Raw genomic sequence first — 20,914 nt, 5'->3', positions numbered from 1 at the left:
AGGAAAAGGAGGAGCTTATGAGTCTGGTGCGCACTGTACAGGGAAACATGGCAGACACCAACCAAGGTAAGATAATAACATGATCTTGATCTGCACAGAACAATTACAGGCACAGTGAAAGCCAAATACAAGGTCTTTAAACAGCATATTGAATATTGATGCATCTACTTTCATGTCATGAGCATAAGCTGTTTAGTTGAATGGAAGTCATGTCATAGAGCTGCTGCTAACATTAACTGGAGTACACTTTACAGAGAAAAAGTCATTTTTGCAGAGCATCAGCTGCCCTGCCTTCAGTTTAATGATCCTGAAATGGTCTGTTGAACTGCTTGTTGATCTTTCCTACTTTCAACAGACTTCCTGGTTTTAAGTTTCAGCATGGATCCATTTAGACAGCTACACCTTCTTCTTAAAGTGACAGCAGGAGTCTGCAGCGTGCGTGAAACAGAAAGTGAATTTAAGTAAAGCATGCAGTACCACAATTTAAAAGAGTCTCAGTTCAAGTTGAGACACTCAAAATTTAAAAGAAGTACTCTATAGACATTATGAATTCTGTTGGATTATTATCCATGCATAATTTCAGTGAAGCTAGAGGAGGCAGTTTATTTTCATTACTTTACATACAGGTTGATAGTCTGATGAATTCCAAAGCATCAAATTTTATAATCCTAACCAGACTAATTTGATAAATACCGGTATCTACGTACAAAGGAGGAACCACAGCTATCAAACGAATATAGTAAAGTAATATGTAAACAATAAAGAAATAGAAAAAAGATATCCACGGTTCCTGGTTCTCTGATAATAGAATGATCGTTCAAAGGGTAAAAGTCATCAAATTATGTAAGTCCAAACAGAAATAAGTCTCTCTCCAGTCGCTTTGCATTTTCTTATTAAACTCGCAAATAAAGGCATAAAAATCATGTTACCAAGTAAACTGTAATTACATTCAGGCTGATTCAGTTTCTAAAGTCCAAAGTGTTGCTGTCTACTGAGTAGAATTGACACCTGTTTAAGCACATCAATTACTAATTTTCAAGCAGTGTTTAACAGCGCAGAGCTTGACTTTGTGTCTTTAGGTGCTTTCTACTTGGCGAAGACGCTCCTCGGAAGCGCAGCCGCTGGCTTTGTGTTCGGAGAAGCTGCACTGTTTGCAGTTGAGCCCACGCTGACCGAAGATGCCGTCCTGCTGAATGCTGCAACTCTCGCTGCTGGACGTGCGGGTTCCACGGGAGTCTCGGTAGTGACAGCATGCCTCGTGTTCACCTCAGCGCTCCTGTCTCTTGGATGCGGCTTCCTCCTCGCTGCCATGGTGATGAAGCTGTTGACAAAAGCAGGAGTGAGGTTGCCATGGTTAGCAGAAGCCACAACTGGGGCATCTGTTGTTGTGGGCGCTGTCACCATTGGGGTACTTGTGGGCATCCTTCCACCTTGGGTCTACATTGCAGCTCAAGGTGCTCTGGTCCTTTATGTGTACTCATACTCCAATATCAACGACATGACCACAGCTCTGTTAATCATCTTCACCACTCTATATCTCAGTGTTGTATATGGACGGATGGGTGCCATGGTTGGACTCTTTTGTATTGGAATGACCATCGCTGTGCTCATAGCCCTTCGAAAGACCCTGACAGAGAGGTTGACACCAAGACCTAAATCTAAAACTGGGTGCAGACTGTTGGAGAGAATATTTTTCTATTCTGTCTTTGTGGGGATTCTGGGGTTTTGTGTTGGACTTGGGTCAGGTGAGGCAGGAGATGGGTCAGAAGCAGAGGTGGTTCTGATGCTGCAGTCAGTCCTCTGGGTGGCATTCCTGTCTGCAGGGCTCTTAGGAGCTGGCCTGGGAACAGTGTCCATGGTTGGGCTGGGGCCAGAGGTGGCCGGGAAGATCTCTGTGGGAGCTGCAATAATAACATCAGTAGCTTTGAGAGCCGTTCTGCAGTGGAGCTCGTCTCTAGGGGCCAGAAGCTGCACAGGGGCAGCATTGGGGGCAGCTACAGCAGCAGGCGTGTCACTTGGTGCGGCAAGTGTTGCAGCAAAACAAACATTTGGGTCAAGGAATTCAAATTTTGCAGTTTTAGGATCTGTTGCTGTTGGTGTATGTGTGGCTCTGAAAGGTATTGCGCTGAGAGCAGCTCTGCTCACTACATCAGAAGTTATAACAGTCACACTTGTTGCAGTCTTGGCATTTGTTCTGGGTGCACCAAGAAGCCCATTCCACACTCAGGTGAACCTGCAAGGGGGCCTTCTCACGGGGACAGAGCTAATTAAAGGAATCGGCATGGAAACGGTCACCGCAGCAGCAGCACCTATCGGAGCCGGGGCACTTGGGGCTGCAGCGTTAGGCACCGCAGCTCTGGGGACTCTGGGGACTGTAGGAGTTCTGGTGGCCATAGCGTTGGCTCTGGGAAGTGCTCTGAGTGGTATGATAGGAAAATCACCACCAACAACAAATGCACACAGAGACTGATGGCCGATTTTACATCTGTCTCCTGCAGAGTTTGAACACTCGGATTTCATAACTGCAAGTTCACCCTGACAAAGTTTGTTTTATGAAATTCTTTTCATTGTGTATAAAAATAAATTTGTTTCTGATTAATATAGTCATATACATGTATTGTTTTGGCTACCGTGTTGAATAAAAACAAAATAAGAAACTGGCTGTCACTTTTCATTCAGAGACATCTGATTTGAAGTTTTTCGAGGGCTTCAATGAGCCTTCCTCTTTTCCTTTTTTTCTTTTTTCTTTTAGCTCATCAGTCCACCACATCTCCCAAGACATGACTGCTGCTTTATTTACTTTGGTTTCATCTTAACAACAGTAACAGAGGATCTACTGTTGACAAAAGGGAGGGGTGGCATTGGGAGGAGACAGAAGAAGAGGTTAATATCAGAACAAAGATGAGCATCTTACATGTGATTCTGCTTTGGTGCTCAAACTGGTATTAAAAATAATGCAGATTTTCACAGTAAAATATGTGTGCCTCTGCTTATATGTAGTCATATCACTTTCAAATGGATATCTACACGAGGCTCCAGTCCAGCATGGCAGCAAACGGGACTTCATTTGCAAAAGAAAGTCTTTTTGGCACAGTGCATTATAAGCCTGGGGAAAAAGGTGCAATTTTTAAGGTGTTTTAAGGAAATACATCACCTGAAATGATACCTGATGAGTGAAAAGGTAAGGGACTTTACAAGATTAATATATGGAATATCTATTAGGAACCGTGGAATTGAACATTTTTTTCTTATTAAATGTTTTGCCTCGTTTGGATTTTTTTTTTCACAATTGTTTGATTATGTGAGTATCTCCGGAAGTACCACTGTGATGGGCTACATCGCATGGATTTTTGGCATTCTGTGTGTTTGGGGGGGATATTATTACATTAACCAAGCGGATTACCTTCACTAATTAGGATGTCTCTGAACCGGATCCCTACAACTGACACGGAGCAGTCTACAGGGTGCTCTGTGGAATATTCAGTGCAGGTCACCAGTGACTCGGGTCACGACCCGGGTCGGAGCCGTGATGTGGCCGTACTCCAGTCCGGCTCCAGGCGCTGGCTGCCGCGCGCAGTGCGCCTCACTTTTACGCCCGACTCGCTGGAGAGACTTTACCAGAACTACTTTCGACGGCAAAGAGAGGAGAACTTGCTTGTGCTACTGGTGTTTGCCGCCATTTTCAACAGTTTTATCATCATCATGTGTGCGGTTGTGTACACTGACGACAAACTGGCGATGGTGGTGGTCGCAGCTGTGGGGCTGGCTGCGGATATCGTGCTGCACCTGCTGTGCTGGTTCCAGAAACTCCCTGCGTCACCTGTCGCACGAGGAGCGGTACCGTACGTACTGTGGCTGATGGTTACCATCCATGTTTTATGTTACATGGGGCTCAATTATCGGAGGTTCTCTGATGCGAGTGACTCTGTGGGCTGGCAGGCTTTCTTCAGTTTCTCCAGTTTTCTGACTTTGCCGCTGAACCTGGTGCCCCTCATCCTGCTCACGGCCCTCTCCTGTGGGATACACACCTTGGTTTTGGGAGTAACTGTGGCTCAAAGGTTTGATGATAATCTGCAGGGGCCCATGTTGGTGAGACAGGTAAAAATAAATCCATACATGTTTCGATGAATAAGAAAAACAGAAATAGAGTAAAAGGTGAAAAGGGGTTAACCTACCTGAATAAAATGGTCACCTGGAGGGATGGAGGAAGTAGGGATTCATGTGACTACCCAAGGGGTACAGTCGAACATATTTTGTTCCATGATATAAAATGTGAAAACAAATTAAAAAATACCATCAAAACAAAAATATAATCTCCTAAAACATCAACAAAACAGATGACATAACATTTGACAGTAAAATTCAGCCACTGTTGTCAAAGTAAAACAAAACCCAAGAGACAACATTCGCAGAGCACTCAGAATTTACCAAAACACAGCATCCAAACAGAAAACACATTGACATTTAACATACAAATAAATAAGTGAACACAATTAATGACATTTCCTAAAACTTTCACTTCTGTGCAGCTGACAACGAGAACCGATCCATTGCCTAATTGAGCATTACAGACAAAGATTCGAAAGTTTCGCCCCACAGAAAAAACACCCAACATTTTCTCCTTTCTTCAGCTCCTAGCCAACGTGATGCTGTACTTGTGTGCAGCTATGGTGGGTGTGATGTCGTTCTACATGGCGGACAGGAAATACAGGACAGCATTTCTGGAAGCTCGTCAGTCACTGCAGGTCAAACTGACTCTAGAAGAGCAGAGCACCCAGCAGGTATGTGGGCCACATACACACACTCACTCTTTGAGGACGATGACTTTCATTATTTTCCAGCAGTAGTCCAGCTAAGTATACCCTTAACTTCAATCACTACTTACTGCCTAACTCTAGGCTTAACTTATCCTGACCTTAGCATGTCCATATGAGGAGACCAAACAGATTTCTACCTGGACCACATATCTTTACTTAATAAGATCATATTGTGGGCAAATACACACATGCTCACCGGCACAAACACACAAACGGATCTGAGAGGTAGAACACCCCGTGCTGCCTAATTACATTGTGTTTTGCTCCACTGTTGAGTAATAGGTTGATTAGAGAGACAGTTGTTTTTACCAGCACAGTCGCCAACTGGGACCTGAAAAAAATAAGATCACCTCCGCTCATGGAAAACCAAGAGAAGCATTTGGATTTTCTGGTTTATGGTTTTTCCATGGCAATTAAGGAATTAGTTGTTTTTTTCCCCCTCTTTGTAGTACTTCTAATTGGCTACTTTATGGGGGGGGGGGGGGTTGTTTTCATGTTTAACATTTAAAAGCATTTACAGTAAGTCAGAAATTTACCAAAAGAGATATGCATAGAAAGGGTTGATGAGAGGACACGGAGCATCTAAAGCAATCCCAAAGAGCATTTTCAGCAAGGGGCTCGACAAAACAGTGCAAGAACCAGCCAACTTGAACACATCTCACCACTTGACAGGATCTCTTGAGAGTCACTTGTACATCTGGTTTGACACGGGATACAGAGACACAAAAAGATGTGTCATGAACATGATTTTTTTTTCTGTTTGTCAAATCTGAACAAATCTGACGAAACTCACACTTTCCTCTGACTGCCTCTCCATACAGGAGGAATTGTTGCTGTCCATCTTGCCCAAACATATCGCGGATGAAATGCTGCAAGGCATGAAGAACCAGGCCAATCAGAACGACGTCCAGCAGCAACAGCAGTTTAACACCATGTACATGTACCGCCATGAAAACGTCAGGTCAGGATCACAAAATCATCTCATTTTTAGAGCCTTTGAACCCCCACCCAAGAGCTGCTACAGTCATGAATAAAGAGTTTTTTAACAGCTTGTTATACGTGTTTTTGTTGCAGTATCCTCTTTGCTGACATCGTGGGCTTCACCCAGTTATCCTCAGCTTGTAGCGCCCATGAGCTCGTAAAGCTGCTTAACGAACTGTTCGCCCGCTTCGATAAACTGGCAGCAGTAAGTATGAGCTGAGGGATTTCCTCTGTTAGTCTGTCTGCTTTGTTTTACATGTAATATTATTTATTGATTGATATTGATTTATTTTTTGTTGAAGTCACATTTTGCTCCAATAGAGGAGGTGGAGCTAATATACACTCATTTATATGTGTGTGAATATGAATGGTTTAAAATTTGACACTTTATTGTTTTTTGTAATATGGTCTTTCAGAATTTGGTGCTAGCAACATGTCTCAGAAAGCAGATGGGACGAGAAAAGACTGAGTGGGTTCAAGGGACATTCATTTTTTTTGTTTTTGTTGTTATTGCAGTTGTTGTCCTTAAGTGGGGTATGAAGCAAATATTAGTCAGCGTCTTGTCTGCGGTAGGCAACAGTCAGAGGACTCATTTTGAAGAATCAGGGAGGAATTCTGATGCGGGAGCTCAGCTAACAGCTTCTCAGAAGGGAGTCACAGGAGAGCACATCTTTGCCATCTAAAAAAATTCAATAATTTCATAGCGGCTTGAGAAAACATTAATTATAATGAATTTTGTGTCACTGTGGTAGTTTTGCATCAAATAGTTCCCTTTGTCACTATTTTCTTAGCTGAAGAACATATGTGTTCTTCAAATGTTCTGCCGATCAGCTAATTCCATCAGAAGCTGTGTCAGACTTGTTGAATTTGTTGAAGACTGAATTTCTCAGGACAGCAACATGACGCAATCTAAAAAAGAGCACCCCAAACAGGCAGATTCTTTTAGATTTAAAGACGGGGGAACAAGGCTGAAAGCCTACATGAAATGGTTGAGATCTTCAGGCTATATGGGAGCACTTTAAACCACAACAAAAACAGACATTTTTCTGTTGAAGAAGTAAACACATGAGCTCAATAATGCCCGTGAACACCATTGTCAGTGAGCACGGCTCATCACTGCTTTAAAAAACACAGGGCTCAAGATATTTTATGATAGTTTAAGTTTAAGGTGAAGCTGAACACTTTCCTGAGGTCTGTTGGATGAAAATTAAAATATATTGTGGATATCGTGCAGTGTCCTCAGGGCTAAAGAGGAGAAGAATAATCTGTCTTAAACAGCCAGTGTCTGTGTACGATATGGGGTTGAATTAGTTCACATATCATAGTTAACTTACCCATCTGGAAAGGCACCATTATAGTTTAGAAATAGATAAATGCTGCCAAGCCAAAAATGTCTTTTTCAGGGAAGGAAGAGATTGCCAAAACATAGTTTATACATATTACAGAGCCTGCCTCCGTAGTAAAAAGCCTTTTTTGCTCTACTTGTTCAAGGAGAAACAAGGAGAGTGGGGCTCAAAGTTGATCTGTATATGAGCCAGTAATGGGGGTACAGTAGTCACTGAACAAGAATTGATCTGTGTGTTAGGGACAGCTGGCTCGATGCAACACACCCGCCCTGCTAACAATACTGTTGCTCATCAACTGATTCAGAGACATCAGCTCGCTATTTATGAGCACACACTGATATGCAACTGAAATGCATCAGAAATAGAAAAGCAGCGGGTTAACATGACGGGACGTCCAGGGACGTCTGGGTTTCTCTGCTCAAGCTGCTGCCCCCGCGACCCGATCCCCGGACAAGCGGAAGATGGTGGATGGATGGATGGACTAACATGAAAGTCTATTTTGCAACTGCTGTGTGAAAAGGGCTTTATAGTGTTGTTTAAAGCTGATTCCAGGTGATTATTTTTCATGTTTTGCTAGCATGGAATTGAAAAGGAGCCTACTATTTTTTACAGCTTTTTTTATTTTATGGTATTTTCAATTAAACATCAGTCTCAGTGGTTTAAATGATTTTTTGCAAATCTCTGCGTTCTATCTTTACATTAAGCACAACCTCCCAACCCTTTTGGAGCCATGGTTTTTCATAAAATTCAAACATTTTCCCTTGTTTTACAGCAACATCACCAACTGAGAATTAAGATTCTTGGAGACTGTTACTATTGCATCTGTGGTCTTCCTGACTTCAGAGAGGATCATGCCGTGTGTTCGATAATGATGGGACTCGCAATGGTTGAAGCTATCTCGTAAGTAGTGGCTTTCCGAATTCATAAAACTCTTGACGCAAAAATAAATATTTGACACACTCAACAAAGCAAACAGAGTTAAGGTAAAATGTGTAGAAACGATAAACTGACAATGTAGATGGCAAAGTCGATTTGTAAAGGAAATCAGATTCACACAAAAAAAGCGATGAATAAAGTAATGCAAGACAAGCGTGAAGAAGTACGGTTATTTACAGAGGAAAAGACTCACAATTAAATCACAATATGAGAACAGTTGTGAAAGAAAAGATTGCTATGTTTGGCTCGTTGATGTTAAGTGCATGAAAGATGAATCTCTCTCTGAATTTCTCTTTTGGCTCAGATATGTGCGGGAAAAAACAAAAACTGAGGTGGACATGCGCGTTGGTGTTCACACAGGCACCGTGCTCGGAGGAGTGCTCGGGCAGAAGCGCTGGCAGTTTGATGTTTGGTCCACAGATGTCACTGTGGCCAATAAAATGGAATCTGGAGGAATTCCAGGGTAGGAAAACAATCCCCTTGCTTAACAATCTGTCACAGCGATCAAATTCTTGTATGCATTTTGTTTCAAAATATTTCTGTGCTGCACAGGCGAGTGCATATTTCCCAGAGCACCAAGGACAGTCTGCGTGGGGAATTTGAACTGGAGCTGGGAAATGGTGGAGATAGGTGTGAGTACCTGCTGGAGAAAGGCTTTGACACTTACTTGGTTCTAGTGCCTAAAGCGGTAGCCAATGGGCTAAATGGAAGTGTGAGTGGATTTTGCCTTGTCAAATTTTTAGGGCAATTCTCATTTAATTATTTACCAATAAAAATAAAAAAATCGGTCTGTATAAGACATGATCCTTTTGTTCCCCCTCAGACACCAGCTACACTGACCAACAGAAATTCAAACCAGTTGATTAAAACAACATTAACCAAGGGCAACTCCGTCTCACACCTGTCCATGCCAACTAACTCTAAACATGAGGTAAGTTATAATAAACGTTCTGCCATAAACTTGGTTCGACATTGGAGCACAACTTGCAAGTTGTATTATTCTCAAATTATTTACGCAGTATTTTCTGGAATTGTGTTTTTAGGACGTTTTTGTATTGATTTCATCAGATATTAAGCCTATAAAAGCATTTTTCCTTAAGCCACGATGCTGCTACTTCACTGATCTGTATAGAATGGGTGAGCTTTTGCAGTTGTGATAAATTGGGAAGTTAGTCCGCCTACTTTTACAATTTACATCTTTTTATTCTTTTTATAACTTTAAATGTTGTGCTTGTGCAGCCCATAATCCCACCTTTCAAGACAATGTGACCCCAATTTTTTTCTGACCTAACAGAGCTAACATTCTTGACAGAGGACTTCTTTTTTTTTTTTAAAGTGAGAAGAAAAAAATGAATTGCCCGTCTGTAAAGAAAAACACCTCCTGTAGCACTCAATGTAGGCAGGACCCATGTACCGATTGATTTGATGGAGTTTCAAATGGGTTTTTGAAGGGACTGAGATTGATAGCGGCTCCCTCTGAGCTGCTGCATCAGTGCCTCCACCGACAACATCCTTTGGTGTTTGCACTGGTCAAGTGCTCTGACACCAATGTACAGCACTATGTGAGCACTATTTTTTCTTAATATTTTATCAGGTCACTTAGTAATCTTATCCATATCTGATCTCTTTTATTGCTGACAACTTCAGAGGAATAAGAAGACTGAGGAACAGGTGATCAACAGACGACTGCAGCAGGAGCTGCTGGACAGAGAGTCTCAGCAAATGTAAGATAAGACATATAAGCGCTTAGAGGGCCACAGGCAGATCACTTTTAAGGTTGAATTTAAGCAATGGATGACCATTGTGAGTCTTAATTGAGTTATTTATCTTTGGAAATGAAAAGTGATTGACCTAAGCATGAAATAAATATTTTACAGATGAACATGCTCTCTTGATGGATATTAGTCCTTGGGTTATTTGTCCTGTTTTTGGACATTCATCTTCTTTCCTCACCACATTGACATGCTGTTTTTTTTAAACAGAATGAAGGATCATAAAATCAATCCCATTTCTCTGCGTTTTGTGGATGGAAAGTTGGAGGAGCACTTCTCCTCAGAGAAGGAGAGGCGAAGCGGAGCCGCCTTCTGTTGCTGCATCATAGTGCTCTTTTTCGTCACATTTATGGAGGTGTTCATAGACCCGATGTGAGTTAATGCTTCTCATTTGATCCTAGAGCATGATTCTAATACCCTGCTAATATAAAAATCAACCAGGTTTATAAATTTCCTCTGCCACCAGTGAGTTCATTTATTTACCTAATTTTGCTGTCAGAGTAGGAATATTTGTTACAAGTTGTGCTCTTGTTCCAGGTTGGTTGTGAACTATGTGACTCTTGCAGTAGGACAGGCATTGTTGCTAATCCTCACAGTTTGTTCCCTGGCTGCCATCTTTCCCAGGGTGAGAAGGAAAAACAGTAAACCCTGACTAATTTCATCCTATGATTTCTTTGTTAATTTTTTTTCCAGCCTTTTTTGGCTTAACATGCAGCAGTGCAGTTCAGATTTGCATGCTACAAAATGAGTAAATGTTAAGTCCCGTGTTTAATTAGTACCGTAGAAAACAAAAAATTTTTGTTCATTTCCCCTTTTCCCCACCACAGATGTTCTCCAAGAGGTTGGTTTCTTTCTCAATGTGGATTGATCGCACCCGGTGGGCAAGAAACACGTGGGCAATGGCGGCCATCTTCGTTTTAACCATGGCTGTGATTGCTGACATGGTACGGCTGCAAGGCATTCTGACAGCAAACTTTTTTTATATGTCATGTAATTTTCTGTCTCAAATGGAAGGTGCGTAGAGTTAGTACCTTGGAAATTCAATTGGGATTTATGTATGTCATCCTTTCATCCAACCTTACTGTGTGTGCATCTTTCCATTAGTGTGTTTCCACTTTCTGCTCATCAAACTATCACCGTATTTTGTGTATCTGACTACATGCTCCCAGTGGGATCCATTAGTTATCTGTCTTGCTGCCTGCTGGCTCATTTGTCATGGCCCCACGGGGGCAACCTGCTACACATGCTGCTGCCTTTGAGGTCTGATGCGAATAGAGAATGCTAAAATTAACATTAATTTCACTGTCTTGACTGTCACCTAGAGGTGGCAGTCAGGACAAAAAATGCTTTCAAATGATGAAACATGTTTGTTCATTGCCACGGTGGCTCTGAATTACTACTCTAAACTGACATCTCTCACCAGATGATGTCTTTGTATTCTACTATCTTTAAATCTACAAATGACCCTTTGGAAGCCATAAATTTACCATTGGACTAATGCACCAGTGGATTTTTTTCAGAAAATGTTCAGAAATGATTTGGCCCCCTGAAGAGTCTCTTTCTTTATTCTTGAACTGTAGTTTTTACTATTATTTAGGAAACCAGTAGCAGGTTGTGAGTCCATTACTTTCAATGCGAGATGTGAGCGTCACTTTGGATTTTGATCCCTTTGTTCTCAGTCTCTGAGGGAAATAATAGGCCTAATTGAATCACATGCTCTACACTAAATTGACATTTTCCAGACCATTGAATCAGGAAAAAGATAGATTTAATTTGAGGCCAGTCTGTGTGTAAGCAGCACACTCACATTGATATTTCTTACTAATGTAAAAGCTAAATATATGACCCAAATTCAAACTAAATACATTTGGATTTTGATATTTTTTTCATTATCCCATTTACATCTGTGGACAATATTGTATAACACACTTCCAAATTTACTTTTCTGCATCCACATCCCCATGCAAAAATCCCATTTCAATTTACTAGCCCACTTATGAAACTGATAACATTTTGTGCTGCTAACATAGCTTGAAATACAACATCTTTTCTGGATAGAGAATTTATGTTTTTGTTTTGTTTTGTGAGAAACCATTATTATGGTGAACTGAAAATCAACTAAAACAAGCAAACCCAGCTAAATTGGCTGTGGAAAATATATGACCTATTCTTCCACCTACAAATTATGACAAGATAGAGCATTGCATTTGAACTGGACAGTCTGGTTTTCAACTGAGACTTCAACAACCCTCTATAATAACTTCCCTATGCCCGGAAGGGATGAAAGCTGGTGTAATTTATTGTTTGTTGGAACTTCTGTCTGTTTTGTCTCTCATAACTGTTCAGTCTCTGTCTGTCAACGTACATGTTTGTTCCCAGTATACTGGTGTAATGCTGTGATTTCTGATATTATCCAGCGTAGTTAGTCAGCAAACGCCACTGGTTTTACAGATTGTTGTACTCAACCACGTGGCGTCTTTCCCAGAATCAGCATCCAGGGTAAACCGAAGACACTGTAACATCTCAGGATTATCACAATTAGCATGCGCTGCAAGTTCACCGGTGAATGATCCTCTGGGCCTGTCTCGACCAATGAGCTTGTCAATCATACCCACAGATTCCCAGGCATGTCAATTAAACCAGTCCCCAAACACCAATCTTTCCTGCCTAAAATCTAAGTGGTGATTCATTATCAGAAAGATCTGCAGCTCACTGATCTGAAAAAGTGACTGCTAATGACTTCATAATGACCTACAGAAAAGTTTGATTTGGTATTTCATGAGAGAAGTTGATACATTTGGAATTGGAGTCAATTTGAGACAGATTTTGTGGAGCCAGCACCCAGCAGTACTCAGTGGTATTGCACCACAAGTCACTTGCACAAAGAGATGGCTACATCCATCTTTTTCTTCCAGTCTATGATTTTAAAATCCCTGTGGTTGAAGTTTAAACAAGTTTTATCAAAACAAACTGTTTAGAACATATTTAGCTCATTGATATACAAGAGGGCTCCTGGTTCAAATCCCAGGTGGGGTCTTCATGTGTGGAGTTTGGATGTTCTGCCTGTGCATGTGTGGGTTCTCTCCAAGTACTCTGACCTCCTCCGACCATCCTAAAGCATGCATGTCAGGTTAATTGGTGATTCTAAATTGACCCTTGCAGTGAGTGTGTATGGTGGATTGTCTTGTGATGGACTTGAGACCCATCCATGATGCACCCTGCCTCTTGCACAGTGGCAGCTAGGACAAGCACCAGCACCCCCATGACCCTGAATTGTATTAAGCAGGTAGAGAAAATGGATGGATGGATGGATAATAAACATGTCACAACTTTGAAACAAAATGTAAAGCTATTAGTGAATACATTCTTAGCCATTTGCCCTCTCATGGCCCTTTTGATTTTGCAGTTGAGTTGTGTACCTCCATCACTTCGCGTCTTCAACAGTACCTTCGGCCCCGCGCTGGAGTCACTTGGTGACCGAGGCTGTGCAGAGAATCCAAAATATTACAGCTTCATGGCTGTGATGTCACTCATAGCAGCTGCCATGTTGGTGCAGGTCAGCCATCTGATCAAACTAGGCCTCATGGTGCTGGTCGTCACAGCAACTGGAGCCGTTAACATCTACAGCTGGCGGGACATATATGATCTGTATGACTTCATACAGTTTGCCTCTTACAGGTGAGAGATGGGTATAGTTGAATATTTACTTATACGTATGTTATCTCTGACGCTGCTTCTCGCCTTGTGTCCCCAGAACATCCATGGTGCCATCCAAGTACCTCATGACCATGATGATTATTGTCATGATGATTAGCTTTTACATCTTTGCTCGCCATGTAAGTAACTGTGCTGTCAAACAGGGTCACATTTATCTGACCTACAGCCAGCTACAATCATGAAAGCTAACATCTAGACAAGACAGTGTTTCTTATGTTCCTGCCAAAACATTTTACTACTATTTTATTACTTAAATTATATCAAACGTGCATGTGTGTAGTTGGAGCATCAGTCCAGGAAGCTGTTTCTGTGGAAGATTGGTGTCCACGACCAGAAGGAGAGGGTGTTCGAGATGAGACGCTGGAACGAAGCACTGGTCACCAACATGCTGCCAGAGCATGTGGCCAAACACTTCCTGGGCACTAAAAAGAGAGACGAGGTACGCGTTATTTCAATTCAATTCAATTCAAATTCAATTCAAAAATACTTTATTTATCCCAGAGGGAAATTAAATGTTGATGTAGCTCAATTAAATCAAGGAGTTATTATAGATGCTGATGGCTGTGGGCAGGAAAGATTTCCTGTAGCGGTCCGTTTTGCATCCAAACTGAAGAAGCCTTTGACTGAAGAGACTCTGTTTTCTGATAACAGTCTCATGGAGAGGATGTTCAGGGTTGTCCATAATTCTCTTGATTTTATGCAAAATCCTTCTTTGCATTATTGTCTCCAGAGGTTCCACAGTCGTCCCCAGAACAGAACCAGCCTTCTTTATCAGGTTGTTGAGTCTTTTTAGGTCCCTGGTTCTGATGCTGCTGCCCCAACAGATGATGCAAGAGGAAATGACGCTCTCAACAACAGACTTGTAGAATATCTGCAACATCTTGTTGCAAACCTTGAAGGACCTTAGCTTCCTCAAGAAGTACAGTCTGCTCTGTCCTTTCTTGTAGATTGCTTCACTGTTGTGTCTCCAGTCCAGTCTGTTGTCCACATGAACACCAAGGTATTTATATTCCTCAACCACCTCCACTTCTTCTCCCATGATGGAAACAGGGTTTGATCTGACCCTGTTTCTCCTGAAATCTACAATCATCTCCTTTGTTTTGTTAACATTCAAGATGAGATGATTGTTCCCACACCATGCCACAAAGCGGTCCACCAGCTCTCTGTACTCAGCTTCTTGTCCATCTCTGATACACCCGACAACTGCAGAGTCATCTGAATATTTCTGTAGATGACAGGAGTCTGACTTGTACTGGAAGTCTAAAGTGTACAGAGTGAAAAGGAATGGTGAGAGTACAGTCCCCTGTGGTGCTCCTGTGCTGCTGATCACCTGGTTAGACACACAATTCTTTAGTCTGACAAACTGTGGTCTGTTTGTCAGGTAGTCATTAATCCAGGTGATTGTTGAGGCCTCCACCTGAGTCTTCTGGAGTTTCAGACGAAGCAGATCAGGCTGGATTGTGTTAAATGCACTGGAGAAATCAAAGAACATGATCCTCACAGTGCTGCCTGCTTTGTCCAGATGACAGTGGGTTTGTTGAAGCAGGTGTATGATAGCGTCTTCAACTCCAACTCCATGGTGATAAGCAAACTGCAGGGGGTCCTGATATGTGCTGGTTTGCTTACACAGGTGGGTCAACAGGAGTCTCTCCAGGACCTTCATGATGTGGGATGTCAGGGCAACAGGTCTGTAGTCATTGATGTCTGAAGGGTGAGTTTTCTTTGGTACCGGAACCAGACAGGATGTCTTCCACAACAGTGGTACCTTCTCTTGGGTCAAGCTAAGGTTGAAAAGGTGTTGCAGAATCCCACAGAGCTGCTCTGCACAGGCCTTCAGGACTCGGGGGCTGACACCATCTGGACCTGCAGCCTTGTTCCGGTTCAGTCTCTCCAACTGCCTCTTCACCTGACTTCTAGAAACAGAAAAGTGGGAGGGGGAGGCAAAGGGGACAGCAGCATCTCCTGATTGGGTTGAAGACAAACTAGTGGAAGCAGAAGAATCCATGACTGAGGTGGAGGTGGAGAGGTTACAGGAAAGCTGTGGGTCAGAGGAGGGTGGGATGTCTCTTTGGCTGGGAACAGGAGGGGAGGATGGTGAGCTTGTTCCTGAACTGAACCTGTTGAAGAATGTGTTCAGCTCATTTGCTCTGTCCAGACTTCCATCCATCCGATCCTCCCTCTGCTTGAGGCCTGTGATCTTCTTCATTCCTGACCACACATCTCTGATATTGTTCCTCTGCAGTTTACTCTCAAGCTTCTTTCTATACACCTCCTTGCTCTCTCTGATCTTGACTTTGAGCTGCTTCTGTATACTCCTCAGTAACTCCCTGTCTCGCTCCCTAAAGGCTCTTTTTTTCTTGTTCAATAGTTCCTTTAGCTCACTGGTGATCCAGGGTTTGTTATTAGGGAAGCATCTCACTGTTCTGATGGGGATGGTGTTGTCCACACAGAAGTTTATATAGTCAGTCACACACTCAGTCATGGCATTAATGTCCTCTCCATGTGGCTTACAAAGAGAAATCCAATCGGTTGCATCAAAACAACCCTGTAAGGCTTCTTCAGCTTCATGTGACCACTTTCTAACAGTCCTTTTTGTGACAGGTAGTCTCTGGACAAGGGGTTTATATGCTGAACAGAGAAAAACAAGGTTGTGATCTGATTTACCCAGGGGAGGTCTTGATTTCGAAATGTATGAATCCTTGACATTTGTGTAAAACAAATCCAATGTCTTGTTTTCTCTGGTAGAGCAGCTGACAAACTGTTGAAAAGTTGGCAGTGTAGCAGAGAGTGAGGCATGATTAAAATCACCAGATATTGCCACAAAAGAATTGGGGTGTTGTGTCTGTATCTTAGCAACAACGGAACTGATGACATCACATGCAGTGTCGGCAACAGCTGAGGGTGGAATGTAAACAGCCACCAAAACAACACTGGTGAACTCTCTTGGCAAATAATATGGACGAAAACTTACTGCCAATAGTTCAATGTCAGGACTGCAGAGACGACTCTTCACAGTAACATGTCCTGGGTGACACCATCTGTTGTTGACAAGCACTGCCAATCCACCCCCTTTCCTTTTCCTGCTACTCTTTAAATCTCGATCTGCTCGTACAGTCAGGAAGCCCGGCAGAGAGACGCTGGAGTCGGGGATATGATCCTGTAGCCCTGTCTCAGTAAAACACATAATCCTACATTCCAGATATTCTTGCTGAGTCCTTGTCAAGGCTAGAAGTTCATCCAACTTGTTAGCTAATGATCTTACATTGCCCATGATGACGGATGGCAGAGATGGTTTGAACTTCTTCTTTCTTTCTCTCCTCTTTGCTCCTGCTCTGCATCCACGACGCTAATCAGCTGTTAATCAGCTGCTCCCTGTTGTAAACCACCTTGTTGCTATGGTTATGCATCATAACAAAAGAGTAAAATATACAAAAGTATTGGGAAAAATTAATCCAGCTGCACAGCATCCAAGGCAGGAAGGAACAGTTGTCCAAAAAATGCAAATTCTTCCAAGAAATAACAGGAACGAAATTTAGAAAAAAGAAAAATCTCAATGTGAGGTACAGAGCTACTCCAACGTGCTGCCACCCTCAGCAGCGCATTCTAGAACATTTTTTAGCATTTTAGCATTTTTTAGCATTTAGCAGCAGGTTCAGTTTAATTTGGATATGCAAGCACTTGGAGGCACTGAGCCTTGAACAAGAAAAAACAAGAATGAGGAATGTCAAGAGGGAGAAGAAATCTCCTGCAGCATTATTCAAGTCAAAGCCAATGTCAGCTTTCACCCTCTTTGTGGACAACAGTGTCATCTTGTGGTCTTTTGCATAATTACTTATTGGTGAACAACTGAATAATCTGCTATACAAAATCACCACAAGTTATAGTCATGTCATTTGTCATTTGCAGGAGCTGTATAGCCAGTCTTATAATGAAGTAGGTGTGATGTTTGCTTCCATCCCCAACTTCTCTGATTTCTACACTGAAGACGGCATCAACAATGGAGGAATTGAGTGTCTCAGGATTCTCAATGAGATCATCTCAGACTTTGACAGCGTGGGTCTAAACCCTAACCCATTTGACAACAGAATATACAGTATATATGAATATATATAACTCCTAGAAGCAAGTTTATACATTTATGTGCATTTTCTCCTCCAGTTATTAGACAGAGACGAGTTCCGATACATCACGAAGATCAAGACAATAGGAAGCACCTATATGGCTGCCTCAGGACTCACGCCAGAAAGTAACACTAACGAATACAGCAACCGCAAGGTGGGATCTTGTAACAGCTTCCGTAACTCTGCTTTTTCATATAAACAACTAAACTGGTAAAAGTTACTTCCTGTTATTCCACAGCCAGAGGACCAGTCAGTGACTGAGCGTTGGCAGCACCTCGCTGACCTGGCAGATTTTGCCTTGGCCATTAAAGTGACTCTCGACAACCTCAACAAACAGTCCTTCAACAACTTCATGCTACGCATCGGTGAGTATGTGCCTGCATGTGCGTACCTCTCAGTCTGTGCATTTCCATGTGTGTTCATGTCCACTCATGGATCTCTTCAGGTATGAATAAAGGAGCAGTTCTTGCTGGAGTGATCGGGGCTCGTAAACCTCACTATGACATCTGGGGCAACACAGTCAATGTGGCCAGCAGAATGGAGTCGACTGGAGTGATGGGAAACGTCCAGGTAGCACAAAGACACACACAAATCCATAGATAAAAACCATATTTGTGCATTTTATTTAGATTTTTTCTTATTTCCTGCTAATTTCTCTGAAATTCTCAAAAAAAAAGCCTTCTCCTTTAAATGTTATGTCCTCCTTTGCCCTCAGGTGGTGGAGGATTGCTATGACATCCTGAAGGAGTATGGCTTCCGCTTCATTCGAAGAGGGCCGATATTTGTCAAAGGAAAAGGGGAGCTACTTACCTTTTTCATGAAAGGGAAAGAAAAGCCTAATTGCAATGTCGCTGCTGTAACCACTGCTCTTCCACACCAAGTTGACGACCTTTCCTGACTGTTTTCATGAGAATTTCTTTTTATTCCATTTCATTTTTCAAACTGTAGACTCTGTTGCTTACACAAAGCTTATGAAAGTAGACCAAGATACCAAAATACAACTATTAACAGTCAGCGCTGAAGTAATGTCTAAGAACAAAATCCTTTTTTGTAAAGTTGTATATAATTCAGGAAATATCTCACAAAGCTCCTCTGTTAAAGGTTTTATCACGTTGGACTTAATAGATTTCACAGGCAAGATCTACAGGTACCTCCAAACGAAAACATCTCTTATTTGAATGAGCAAAGCTTCTTTGAAACTGTTCCAACAGATGAAGATGATACTGTCTAATAGAAGCTACAACCTTTTTAAAGTAATTTTCATCATTTAAATTATTTGAAACACAGATTATTTACATAGAAAATGTGAGCAAAGTGCCACATTTATCACATATTCAAATCAATGAAATTGGAATCATGGTTTCCAGATTAAAATGAAGGCGACCCCATCCTGCTTGTGGAGTGACAACGGAGCCCATCTTCATAAAACCCAAGACATCAAGGACCCGGTGTTGTGTTTGCTACTTGAAGTGTGTGGTGTCATAATACCAAGATTTGAAGGGCTCCAGATTATTCAGAAAAAATAAATGAAATGAGGTCGGAGATCTAGAGACTTAGAAATCTTTCAATTGGGGAAATTCCATTTGTGGTAAATTTTCAAATGTCTGTATATGTACACTTCAAGCTTGTAACAAACATGTAAAGTACCTTACTGTGTTGTTATACCTTGAGCTCAGGTTTGTAAAATAATGTAGACTAATCAGATTGCATTTATAACGTGTTAATAAAACATGTCTCCATCGTATTTTTTAGATTTTTTTGCCTTGTTTCAAAAGTTTTCGATGCAGTGTTAGTTGATTTGACCAATTGTCGAGTACAATACTCATATTAAATCCTAGATCTATGCATGTTAGCAAACTGACGTCAATACATGTCACCACTACAAAGGTGAATTGAGTGATTCAATCTGACGGGGAATTTGCTCTGATCTGTGGTCAATAATTAATTTATTCACACAATGGAAATTTAACTGACCCTTTGTTTTGTGTTTATCTAATCAAAGATTGATTAATTCTTTGTGGCATGTGGCAGTCTCTGTTAGTCAGTCTCAGTCTCCAAAGATTCCTATAGGGTTTACTCAGAACTGGACTCAGACTAATAGGCACAAAATGGCCCTAATACCTTCAAAAAAAAAACACACACAACACAGAAATATGATTCTTAATCTGCAGGCTAAAGGGAACTGATAATGTTAGTTACATCAAGTGTGCTCTTCATATTACATGAAATAATGCTACATGTTAAAAGTTTAATTCAATTGAACTAAATCTAATAAATCATAATGGATTATCCTTACAAAAAATGACTGTGACAATACAGATTTGTGTAATTCTAGTAAGAAACTGGAAGAAATTCATATATTAATGGCAATTATAACAATGAACTGACAGATAAGTAACATATTTTTCTGGAGTTTTATAGGTAATGCATCTTTTATAGAAATAGTTCACTGCAGCATATTCATGGAATGTAATGATTCCCCTTAGCCTTCCTACATATTTAAATGTAAAAGAAAATGTTTAAACTGTTTGGCCCACTGTTTTCTTTTTATTTCAATATATTAATTCTATTTTATTTTACACAAACATGTGACTCATACGCTTTGATTGTTCTAGTGAAGTCAAAAGCTTCCACATGTTGCAGCTTGTTCCGAGACATTATCCATTTGGGGTCACACACTTTTTCTGAGAATGTTAGGTTGCTGTGAGCAAAGGTCCATACTCATCACCACTGCATTGCATCAACTCAACTTTGAACAAAGATTTTTTTCAGCACTTAAGAACCAAGAAGACCATTTCTTATAGATTTGAAAGTAAACAATTGTCCCACACTTGCTTGATATTTGACTTCCATCACTGAGCATTTTAGGGTCTCTGGCATAGGATATATTTTGTTGCATGACGTGTCAAAGGTTTTCAGTAGGCTTGACTGCAGGAACTGGACTGGCACCTGGCCTTCTCTTGCAATGCACACTTATGACCCTCATACAATCCTGGATCTTGGCTTTTGTACTGTGAGCTGATAATAAGCAGGATAGTTCTTCACTCTGGATGATGCAAAGACCATGGTTTTGATAAAGAATTCCAAATGTCTTAGTCCTTAGTCCTTAGTCCCTCAATTCTTACTTTCTGTACTGTTTTCTCTCTTTTTGGGGGGTTTTACTTTGAGAAATATTCTACTAAACATGTAGATCTATTTTCCCTTGCAATCATTTAGAAAGTATC

General features: G+C 41.4%; 2 protein-coding genes across 2 annotated transcripts; both read left to right on the top strand.

Moving 5' to 3' along the window:
* The first annotated feature begins 9 nt into the window (after positions 1-9).
* Positions 10-2,657, top strand: LOC142375110 (uncharacterized). The gene is made up of 2 exons (XM_075459034.1): positions 10-66; positions 1,080-2,657. The coding sequence occupies exons 1-2, from the start codon at positions 18-20 to the stop codon at positions 2,468-2,470; spliced, it is 1,440 nt and encodes a 479-aa protein (XP_075315149.1). The 5' UTR covers positions 10-17; the 3' UTR covers positions 2,471-2,657.
* A 760-nt stretch (positions 2,658-3,417) lies between these two features.
* Positions 3,418-19,298, top strand: adcy3b (adenylate cyclase 3b). Its single transcript, XM_075458843.1, has 20 exons — positions 3,418-4,098; positions 4,632-4,781; positions 5,639-5,778; positions 5,892-6,003; positions 7,917-8,044; positions 8,385-8,543; positions 8,633-8,792; positions 8,904-9,011; positions 9,728-9,804; positions 10,063-10,224; positions 10,390-10,477; positions 10,680-10,796; positions 13,259-13,530; positions 13,607-13,688; positions 13,850-14,008; positions 17,476-17,622; positions 17,728-17,844; positions 17,929-18,055; positions 18,136-18,260; positions 18,406-19,298. Exons 1-20 carry the CDS (start codon positions 3,418-3,420, stop codon positions 18,586-18,588), a joined length of 3,294 nt encoding a protein of 1,097 aa, XP_075314958.1. The 3' UTR covers positions 18,589-19,298.
* The last annotated feature ends 1,616 nt before the right edge of the window (positions 19,299-20,914 follow it).

Source organism: Odontesthes bonariensis, chromosome 24 (genome assembly GCF_027942865.1).
Source record: "Odontesthes bonariensis isolate fOdoBon6 chromosome 24, fOdoBon6.hap1, whole genome shotgun sequence".
NCBI classification, from domain to species: Eukaryota; Metazoa; Chordata; class Actinopteri; order Atheriniformes; family Atherinopsidae; genus Odontesthes; species Odontesthes bonariensis.
This window is presented reverse-complemented; position numbering and strand designations above follow the sequence as displayed.

What these genes read in the sequence shown, in the direction of transcription:
- LOC142375110 (XM_075459034.1), top strand. Translation starts at nt 18, where the DNA reads ATGAGTCTGGTGCGCACTGTACAGGGAAACATGGCAGACACCAACCAA. An exon ending in CATGGCAGACACCAACCAAG is followed by an intron (nt 67 to 1,079) that starts GTAAGATAATAA and finishes TTGTGTCTTTAG; the next exon opens with GTGCTTTCTACTTGGCGAAG.
- adcy3b (XM_075458843.1), top strand. Translation starts at nt 3,418, where the DNA reads ATGTCTCTGAACCGGATCCCTACAACTGACACGGAGCAGTCTACAGGG. An exon ending in GACAGAGAGTCTCAGCAAAT is followed by an intron (nt 9,805 to 10,062) that starts GTAAGATAAGAC and finishes TTTTTTAAACAG; the next exon opens with AATGAAGGATCATAAAATCA. An exon ending in TGGCTGTGATTGCTGACATG is followed by an intron (nt 10,797 to 13,258) that starts GTACGGCTGCAA and finishes TTGATTTTGCAG; the next exon opens with TTGAGTTGTGTACCTCCATC.